Below are 10355 nucleotides of genomic sequence, written 5' to 3'. Positions count from 1 at the left end.
ATCACTACCCAAAGGAGTCTCAAAGCGGCTAACAATCTCCTTTTCCCTTCCTCCCCCACAACAAACACTCTGTGAGGTGAGTGGGGCTGAGAGACTTCAGAGAAGTGTGACTGGCCCAAGGTCACCCAGCAGCTGCATGTGGAGGAGCGGGGAAGCAAACCTAGTTCACCAGATTACGAGTCCACTGCTCTTAACCACTATACCACATTGACTCTCCCCATCAAGGAAGAAGAAGAAGAAGAGTTTGGATTTGATATCCCGCCTTTCACTCCCCTTCAGGAGTCTCAAAGCGGCTAACATTCTCCTTTCCCTTCCTCCCCCACAACAAACACTCTGTGAGGTGAGTGGGGCTGAGAGACTTCACAGAAGTGTGACTGGCCCAAGGTCACCCAGCAGCTGCATGTGGAGGAGCGGAGACGCGAACCCGGTTCCCCAGATTACGTGACTACCGCTCTTAACCACTACACCACACTGGGACCACAATCCTAACCCCACTTTACATGGGAGTGTGCCTCACTGAATTCAGGAGGACTTGCTTCTGAGTAGGCATGGTTAGGATAGCAGACTTATATGCCCTGCACCCTCAAATAAGCTTTTGGCCACCTCATATCATCTACTGCTATGAGCAGGTGACTGTCTCCTTAAGATCCCATTATCTCTGATCAAGACTGTTGTCTTTGAGCAATGCTCTCTTCATACACAATGAGCCTAGGTCAGGAGCCGGCAAATTTTTTTAGCTGCGGGCTGGTCCACTGTCCCTCAGACCTTGTGGTGGGCCAGAGAAGCGGCACTGGGGGGCGGAGCTGGAAGAAGAGGCGAGGGGGGGGGCAAAAACCACTTGAACCACTTGGTTCCACTGCTAAAACTTTTTATTTCACCAGGTGACTGTGTGCCTATGTGGGTTCTCTTCAGACAAGGCAACCAATTTTTTTCAACACACTTCCCCAAAACAATCAAGGCAAAGGAGGTGAGTCACAGGAGATGTTTGCACTGAGGAGAGCACCGGGGGAGAATTATCCCTGATCATTTCTTCTTGATTTCTGAGCATATTATGTTGCTTTCCAAAGGCCAGACGACCGCTGGCTCTGGCTGAGGAAGGTGGTTGGCCTTGAAGGCTAGTGTTGAATATTGTATGTCTTCACCCTGCAAGATATCATAAGAAGGAGTCAGAGGGAGCAAGGGGAAGTTCAAAGGCATTGTGGTATCGGGGGCTGTAAGGGGGCAGCCCTTTTGAGTGTTTATTGCAAGGCCGTTCCCTGGATTTCCAGCTTTCGTTGAATTTTTCAAAAGCAAACATGATGACACAACAGAGCTCACAACTTTCTACTTGCAGGGTTATAAGGGAAAGCATGCAATCAATAATCAATCTGTTATCCAGGAAACATCAAACTTGATCCCACCTTACAGTAATCCAGCCAGCGAGTGTAAAGGTGTCAGGATAACAGCCAAGCTCTAGATCCTTCCTTTTAAATATATGTTTAAATTTCACTTAAAAAACACAACAAACACATAAACTCAACAAATTCATAGGTACATAGTATTATCGAATACATATATACTTCAAACAACATCAATATTATGAATACCAGCATTGGTATTTGATTTAACATTTCCCCCCGGTACTTCTTTATCAATTTTGTCAATGGTTCAGCACACAAAAAATGCTCCCTCAAAAATGATTTCAAATATTTATATTTGTTTGTTTATATATAAAACTGTGCATGGGTCTTCAGAAACAGCTTTGATATATTCCAAGAAAGGAACACCAGTATTTAATTTATCCAACAGGGAGTATGAATAATTCCTTTCTATCCCATCAAAAGCTTTTTCAGCATCTAAGAAAACCAAAGCTATTTCTATGACATCCATGGGTCTGGATGTCTATACATTAAAATAACTTTAACCTTTTTGTGTACATTGGAGCAAGAATTCTGAAATCTTGGTTTAATGATGATATTGGTCTATAAGATTAGGGTAATGTTGGATATTTGTCTTTCCTATGAATTAAGGTTATTTTTTCATCTTTCCAAGATTCTTATATTACCTTAGTTAGTTTACAATAGTTAAACAGCTTAATTTTAACAGTACTTCTATCTGAAAATGTTTTTATAAAATTATGCAGGTAAACCATCAAAGCCTGGTGAATTGTTGGTTTTAAGAGCTCTTATAACATTTTGTATTTCTTGGGGATTATTCTCTATATAGAGTATTTGTCTTTCCTCAGTAAATGCTGAAAGTTTTATTCCAAATAACATGGGTGTCTTTATCCTGGGGTTGCATCAACTGATATAGATTGGAAAATTGCTTTCCAAAGGTGGCCCGCACTTTGAAGTTTGTTTATAAGTGACTTCAAAGGAACCTCCTTGCAAATGAAATTCGTAGTCATCGTTGTCATGTGATTGACAGGTTGGCGACCTAGCCTACCTGGCAAACTTGGCCCAGGGGGTTCATGGAGATAAAGATCTGGACTGCTGGGCTGAAGAGGTTCTCCACTCCTGCTCTTACTTCCTTTGCAGGAAGAAAGACATTCTCTGCTGCAACTCAACCCCTCTCCCGCTTCTAGACTTTGAATCAGAACGCTGAAGTCTGCATATATTAGGTACCGCCATTGTTCTATCCTTACCAGTGTGGGTTTGTATTCTGTTCCTACCGATACACTGAAGCACTGGTCTGAAATTACAAAGAGAGAAAGTCATGGACCTGGAACGTACAACAGACAGAACCCAGGCCCAGCAGAACCAACCAGGACACACTGAGAGGGGCGGATGTCAGGTAGAGGAGTGATCCAGCCCACAGGACTCATGGAAATGAGGATCTGGCTCGCTGGGTTGAAAAAGTTCCTCATCCATGTCCTACTTCCTTCTGAGGAAGGAAGACCTTCACTTTGCTCTGCTTTGGCTCAAACCCCCTCCCCTCCCCTCCCCTTCCTACTCCTTTCTAGAGATTGGAGTCTGAATACATTAGGAATCATATGTGTATCATTCTTACCATGGTGGGTTTCGTGTCAGCGACGCCTGGCTCTGAAATGACAGAAACAGGACAGAAAGAGCATTAGGGAACAGAGAGAGATCCAGGAGAATAAGCCCACCAGAGCCAAGCAGGAGGCACTCAAAACCCACAACCCTCTGCTCCTTTTGAACCCTCTGCTCAAAAGGAACAACTCCTACTAGATTAGTGGAAGCAGGCAAGGCGAGTGGCCTGAGATGGGTTAGGGGTGCAAAGAAAATGCCTTGCTAGGATATCCTCTAGATATTGGGAACTCCCCAAATGGCAAAAAAATACCTTCAAGGAAGGTTTCCTCAATCAGGTGTCCTCCAGACATTTATTGAGTCTGGCAGCATCTGGAAGGTCACAATTTAGCTACCCCTCATGAGCCTAGGGCTTGCCGATCGGAAGGTCGGCGGTTCAAATCCCCATGATGGGGTGAGCTCCCGTTGCACGGTCCCTGCTCCTGCCAACCTAGCAGTTCGAAAGCACGCTAAAAGTAGATAAACAGGTACTACTCCGGCAGGAAGGTAAGCGGCGTTTCTGTGCACTGCTCTGGTTTCGCCAGAAGTGGCTTAGTCATGCTGGCCACATGACCCGGAAAAACTGTCTGTGGACAAACATCGGCTCCCTCATCCAGTAAAGTGAGATGAGCACCGCAACCCCGGAGTCATTCACGACTGGACTTAACTGCCAGGGGTCCTTTACCTTTACCTTTTAGAATTGAAAAGTCAACCCAATGTGTACAGTTTCTAACCAATTTTGGAGGGGTGCTTGATGTGGTCATCTACTCATTGCAAATGTTTGTGTATCAGAATCATCAGGTTTAACAGAGGATAGGCCTACGGTGCCTTTGGTGGATTATCAAGGAAAGGCAACCTCAGCTGCTGCAAGTGAGAGCCAGTGTGGTGTAGTGGTTAAGAGCGGTAGACTCGTAATCTGGGGAACCGGGCAGGACACCAGTGAAGAAGGAAAAGAAGAGTTTGGATTTGATATCCCGCTTTATCACTACCCAAAGGAGCCTCAAAGTGGCTAACATTCTCCTTTCCCTTCCTCCCCCACAACAAACACTCTGTGAGGTGTGTGGGGTTGAGAGACTTCAAAGAAGTGTGACTAGCCCAAGGTCACCCAGCAGCTGCATGTGGAGGAGCGGAGACGCGAACCCGGTTCACCAGATTATGAGACTACCGCTCTTAACCACTACACCACATTGGCTCACCACAGTGAGACAGCCTCAAACCCTGAGCTTGAGCAGAGAGACCACTCAAAGCAGTTAAGCAGAGCAGGAACTTCCCGGAGAACCAGGGGGAGATGGCAAATTCAGGGGGACCCTGATTCAAGGGGACCAGGACGGTAGACTTACACTGATTGAAACCTGTGGTACAGGAACAACCCCAGACCTCCCACGACCGCGATTCCAATCATACAACCTAGGATGATTCCAAAAATTGACGCTTGGGGATGGGAGTCAGCCTCCTCTACATCTGCAAGACGGGAGAGAAAAGTGCTGTGAGCTTTGGAAAGTATGTGTCCATGATTTTCCTTCCCCAGTTGATCACATGAGTATGGGGCAATTTTCTTTTTTTCTCTTTTTTAAATTGCTTTATTGAGATTAAAAAGATGTAACAAACATACAAGTTTAATAATAATAATAATAATAAGAAGAAGAAGAAGAAGAAGAAGAAGAAGAAAGATAATCGTGCTATTTGTTACATCATATCGCTCTACATTCCACTTAAGTATCCAACAACGTCTTGCCACCCCATCGTGTATTTACCGCTTAATCCCTCTAGCACACTATTAACATTCATTTTCTTTTCTTTTATTTGCTTTTGTCAATTATCAATATTGTATTCTCTTGTTAGTCAACATACCACAGAATTCATTCGAGTCCTCCCACTGGCATTATGTTATTACAGTAATTTACAAGGTATTTTTTTTGTACATATCCCATCTCTTAATAAAAGTTTGCCCTGTAGAACCTCTCAGTTTTACTGTCATTTTTGCCAATTTGGTGTACTCCAACAACTTACTTTGCCACTCCAGTTTTCTTGGAATTTTCTCTCCTTTCTAGTTTGATGCAATTAATATTCTTGCAGCTACAATTTCATACAAGAATAATTCTCTCTCATTTTTAGGTATAAGAGAAACACCTCCGGTTTTTAAAATAAAGGATAGGATACCTTAATTCATTTTTTTAAGCTCATTATAGATTACATTCCATAATTCCTTTATTTTCTTGCATGTCCTCCACATGTGTAACATTGAGTATAGGGCAATTTTCAGTGAAACCTGCTCTTCTGGACATCAACCTAATGTTGCCAGTTATTTGATTCAGAACAGCCTTGATGAATAGCTAAAGTTCCCCCCCCCTCCCTGGCAATGTGGTGTAGTGGTACCTCTGATTGTGAATGGGATCCGTTCTGGAGGCCCGTTCACGACGTGAAAAGCCTGCAACCTGAAGCGCTGTATCTGCGCGGCGCGATTTGGCACTTGTGCACATGTGCGAAGCGCGATTTAGCACTACTGCGCATGCACAAGGGATGAAACCCGGAAGTAACCCTTTCTAGTACTTGCAGGTCGCTGCGGGATGCAACCTGAAAAAATGTAACGTGAAGCAAACGTAACATGAGGTATGACTGTATGTGGTAAAAAGAGTATCACCAGAATCTTTCTTGCCTGCTCTGACTACTTTTAAAGACAGGAGCAAAAAAAGAAAGAAAAAAGGTGGGAACTTTGCCCCAAGCTTGTCTGTGGCCTTGCTGCAGTGAAGCATCTCAAACTTTCTCTTCACATCCCTCCACGAATGCAGCTGGAGGGTCCTGCATGGACAAATGCACCCGTGTGCATTGCACATTCAAGCTTCCCTGCACACGAGAGAATTCCATGCCGTTCTGATTAATCTACAGTATTTCTATCCCGTTCCTCATTGGATTTTTCCAACCTCAGAGCAGGGAGCAAAGCGATAAAAATAAAATGGGTAAAACAACAATATAGCAGAAATTACAAAATCGTATTAACAGGACCAGTAACCGACTAAGCAACTCTACCCGAAGGTTAACAAGCAAGATCGCAACGGCATTAATTAACGTTCCCAGTTTATGGAATATGAGCCTCGAGGCCAGCAGGGCTGCCAGGTAGTGATATGCCAATGGATTTGTTGGGCTCCCTCATCACTCTTCTCCATGCATATTCCAGCATTGCAATGAGTTGTGCTAGATGTCCCTTGGGGTCCCTTCCAACTCTGCAATTCTATGATTTGTTTAAAAAAACAATTTTTATTAAAGATTTCCGTGAATTACGGTACAAAAGAACGTGCGATGTCTCTCTTTCTGTGTGTGTTTCAGATTATAAAGTCAATTCTGTGATTACTATTTCCGTTTACCACTATTTACCCACCCTGGGCCCTTAGTTCCCAGGGCAGGCTATAACATTAAAACACACAATATTAGAAACAGTTTAAAATAACTTACAGTAATAGAAGTAAGGCGGATCCTAAAAGTAGACACCATACCTAAGACATTTATGAGTATAAATCCTATCACCGTTCCCGAAGATACTTTAGCAGTCAGTGTATAGAGTCCAGAGTCATTTAGCCATAAATCCCTGATGTTAAGGGAGCTGTCTCGGCCCCCAGTCTCCCTCTCAGTGAATGAAGGTCCATTATTCTGTATTCTAGATGGTACTAGTATATAAGTAAAGATTCGACTACTCTCCTCAATTTCCCCTCGGTACCAGATGAAAGTGTTAAGGTTCTCCACATCAAGGTCTACAGGTGTGAAGGTGACACTGCCTCCTTTTTCTGGGTGTTCTGTGTCCACCTTGATGACTGTCTCCTTCTCGCCCTTGGTTTGAGTCAAGAGGAAGCAGGAACTCAGGATGGAGGCTGTAAAGGGGAGAGAGCGAAGAGGAGACATCACTTCAAACAAAAGTCCTAGTTTCAGCACAGTTCTGTTCTCTTTCAGAGATCCACGGATGGCCCCAAAGTCTCTTTCACTGCATCAAAGAGACCACATAGAGACGGAATTGTTGAGCAGTCAAAGAAAAACATTGTCGAAAACGTATAAATTATTACTAGAGTGGCACAGAAAGGATGAGGAGGTAAAAAGTGTTATGACTAAGTGGGCCCAAGATTTGGGACATAACATTGGTTTTGAAAAATGGGGGGAAATGTGGACAAAAACAATTAAATTCACAGCATGTATGTCACTCAAAGAAAATGTAACAAAGGTGATGTACCGTTGGTATATAACACCAGTCAAACTCGCTAAAATGTATAGAAACCAGGATAAAAATTGTTGGAAATGCAAGGAGAAGGAGGGGAATTTCTATCATATGTGGTGGACGTGTACCATGGTGAAAGCCTATTGGGATATAATTTATAATGAATTAAAAAAGATTTTGAAATATAACTTTAATAAAAAATAAAGAGATGTTCTTGTTAGGTTTAATTGGAGATGAAATCCCCCCAAAAGATGTAAACCTGTTTAAGTATGCCACAATGGCCGTAAGGATACTTTTGGCTCAGAAATGGAAATCGCAGGAGAGCCCAACAGTGGAAGAATGGAGGAGTAAGATGGTGGAATACACGGAGTTAGCAAGCTGATGGGGAAGATCCAGATTCAGCGTGACGAACCGTTTCAAAAGGACTGGAGCAAATTTATAGTATATTTGAAAGAACAATGCAAACATTTGAAAACGTTTCTAGTTTGAGTTGAAATGTTTTGTAAAGAGAATATAAGGAACTGATTTACATTTAAAAAACAAGAGAGAAGGTAAAAAAGTTGTTATGGAAACGCTAAGAATAAAGTAAATATGTATGGAAGTCAGAAAAAGGGGCGGGAGGAAGTCGATGCTCGAATAGAGCGAGGTTTGAGTTTTTTGAAATATGTATGGAAATTGTGATTATGATAAAACTGAAAATGCATTAAAAATTAATTTAAAAAATACAACACACCACACAACTGCAATACGCACATTCTTGAATGTACAAGTAAGAGTGGAAGAAACAAAAAATGTCCTAAGTTTTCGTATGCAGGGTCTTCACCCCTTTGCCCACTCCTCCCACATTCTGAAGTTGGGTAGCCAAGGAATTGGTACCCCACCTCACCACCCACTGCGAAAACACAGGGCTGTGTGAGTGTCAGCCACAGCTGATGAACCAGCGATGCCATCTCAGCTGAAGGAAGGAAGATGGTGCCTTTGCTGCACGCTGCAATGTTCTTTGCCACGACTGGCCGATGCAAACCCCCACACCCAAAACAATTAGGCAAAATAAGGAGCCCCAGGCAAAGGCTCTCAGCCTGCGCAGAATTCAGCCTCTCTGAGTGGAGAATTTCAACTGTCGGGAGTATTCAATTCTCTATGCTATGGTCACCCTGCATAACATTCTTCTGATACAAAACTGAGTGACAGCAGAAATGAAGTCCAAAGGGAGATAGCAGCGTGCTCAAGGGAAACCCTGATCCAAAAGCTGCCAATAGCCATAGGTGCCAACTCCCTGGGGTCTTGGGTGCCCAAGCACCCACAAAATTCCCCATGAAGGGGCAAGGCACCCACAAATTTTGGTGCCAGGGCCATGTAAGCTGCATGGCATCTGTGGCCCCGGGCACCCATGGGCACCAAGTTGGCACTTCTGCCAATAGCCATGGGGTGGCGGAGAGTCAAGTACTTACTTCTCCTACCCACCTCCACCAAACCATGTCTGCAAGCTGCTGGAAGGGGCGATTTTGATCAGAGGAACAACGCGAGCACGCATGAAGTGAAATAAGCCTCTATGCTTCTGCAGCCCCCCTGATCCCTTTGCCCCCCGCTCTTCGTTTTAAAAAGTGCTGGGAGCTTCGCAGCACGAAATCTTAACCATATCCATCAGTTTGGTCCCGATCCTGCTCACCTGCGAGGAGCGCCGCGAGCCAGCAGTTCCTCCATCCCGGGGGTCTCCAAGGCTGGGCCGGACGCACGTCCAACCTGCCTATGGCGGGGCTTCGCTTCGTGGTGGGGGCCTCTTCGTTTGCCCGCTTGCGGGCAGCCCAGAGCTGATCCTGCCCGGCTCTGCCTTCCTCGGGGGCCGGGCTTCCATCCACCTCGAGCCGACTCAGCCGGCTGGCTCCTTCCCTGCGTCCTTGGCAAGGTCGGGGGACCGCTGCGTTGTCGCCAATGCGCGGACGTCGGGGGGCAAGGGCTAAGAGGGCTCTGCCCAGAACCAGACGGAGGAACGCGAAGCCGCGATGGTCAAGGCCGCGCTTTCGAAGCTCAGCCGCGTTTGGCTGACATAGTCTCCACCGCTCTTTTACCGTCGGGGCCGCCCAGGCGTTTTGTTTATTGCGCATTTATGACGCTCCTGGACCGACAACGCCTGGGCGGCCCCGACGGTAAAAGAGCGATGGAGACTATGTCGACGAAAGGGACGGCACGGATGCGGACGAGTCGATGAAGGCGAAGACAGCCAGGAGGAGGGCTGCCTGCCAGGGGCTCTTCATAGAATCATAGTGTACATAGAAGGGACCCAAGGGTCATCTAGTCCAACCCCCTGCAACACACCTTCGCAGGGTCCAGGTGAGCCACAGATGCCCTGCTTGCCTTTCCATTTTGGGGGCTTTGCTTGACAGGACAACAGCGCTGTCTGCCGGATGCCTGGGTTCATAGCTGTCAACTTTCCCCTTTTCTTGCGAGAAATCCTATTCGAAATAAAGAAATTCCCCTTTAAAAAAGGGAAACGTTGACAGCTATGCCTGGGTTCCTTTGCTCTTCCTGTTACCCCCCACGAGTTCTCCAGGGGGTGGTTTGCAAGTCCAGGAGTGGAATAGGGGCTTGGGAGGGAAGGGGCACCCCGTCCTCAGTGTGACTCAGGCAGAGCAGGGCTTCCTCCTCCCGTGACTCCCAGCCCTCTTGTTGGGTGCCAGGTCATGTGCTGGTGGAGTTGAGAAGGGAGCAAAAGCTTTCAGTTGGCATCTGGCAGAAGAAAAAGGGGAAGGAAGGAGCCCGTGGCTTCTTCAGCATCAGCCAGAGACGCGGGTGGCGCTGTGGGTTAAACCACAGAGCCTAGGACTTGCTTATCAGTAGGTCAGCGGTTCAAATCCCCGTGATGAGGTGAGCTCCCTCAGTCCCTGCTCCTGCTAACCTGGCAGTTTGAAAGCACGTCAAAGTGCAAGTAGATAAATAGGTACCGCTCCGGCAGAAAGGTAAATGGCGTTTCCGTGCGCTGCTCTGGTTCGCCAGAAGCGGCTTAGTCATGCTGGCCACATGACCCGGAAGCTGTATGCCAGCTCCCTCGGCCAGTAAAGCGAGATGAGCGCCGCAACCCCAGAGTCGGCCACGACTGGACCTAATGGTCAGGGGTCCCTTTACCTTTTAATGATGAGGCCACAAGA

At 46.0% G+C, this 10355-nt stretch overlaps 2 protein-coding genes across 2 annotated transcripts in view; both read right to left on the bottom strand.

Moving 5' to 3' along the window:
- The window catches only part of LOC309537576 (uncharacterized protein), a gene marked incomplete at its 5' end in the record, with an annotated part of 73642 nt that extends 64328 nt beyond the window's left edge, over positions 1-9314 (bottom strand). The window contains 3 exons of the mRNA XM_082232473.1: positions 2989-3020; positions 6698-6871; positions 8879-9314. Coding sequence (XP_082088599.1) covers positions 2989-3020; positions 6698-6871; positions 8879-9314 — 642 coding nt within the window. The remainder of the gene's footprint in view (positions 1-2988; positions 3021-6697; positions 6872-8878) is intronic.
- LOC309537577 (cell adhesion molecule CEACAM3-like) lies at positions 860-9314 on the bottom strand (the record flags this gene model as incomplete). The annotated part of the gene is made up of 4 exons (XM_082232474.1): positions 860-1143; positions 2989-3020; positions 6500-6871; positions 8879-9314. The coding sequence occupies 4 exons, from the start codon at positions 9312-9314 to the stop codon at positions 1024-1026; spliced, it is 960 nt and encodes a 319-aa protein (XP_082088600.1). The 3' UTR covers positions 860-1023.
- Positions 9315-10355: the final 1041 nt, after the last annotated feature.

Source organism: Podarcis vaucheri (assembly GCF_965113315.1).
Source record: "Podarcis vaucheri genome assembly, chromosome: 7".
In the NCBI taxonomy this organism is placed as follows: Eukaryota; Metazoa; Chordata; class Lepidosauria; order Squamata; family Lacertidae; genus Podarcis; species Podarcis vaucheri.
Note: the sequence above shows the minus strand (reverse complement) of the source record. Positions and strands in the feature narration are given on the sequence as shown.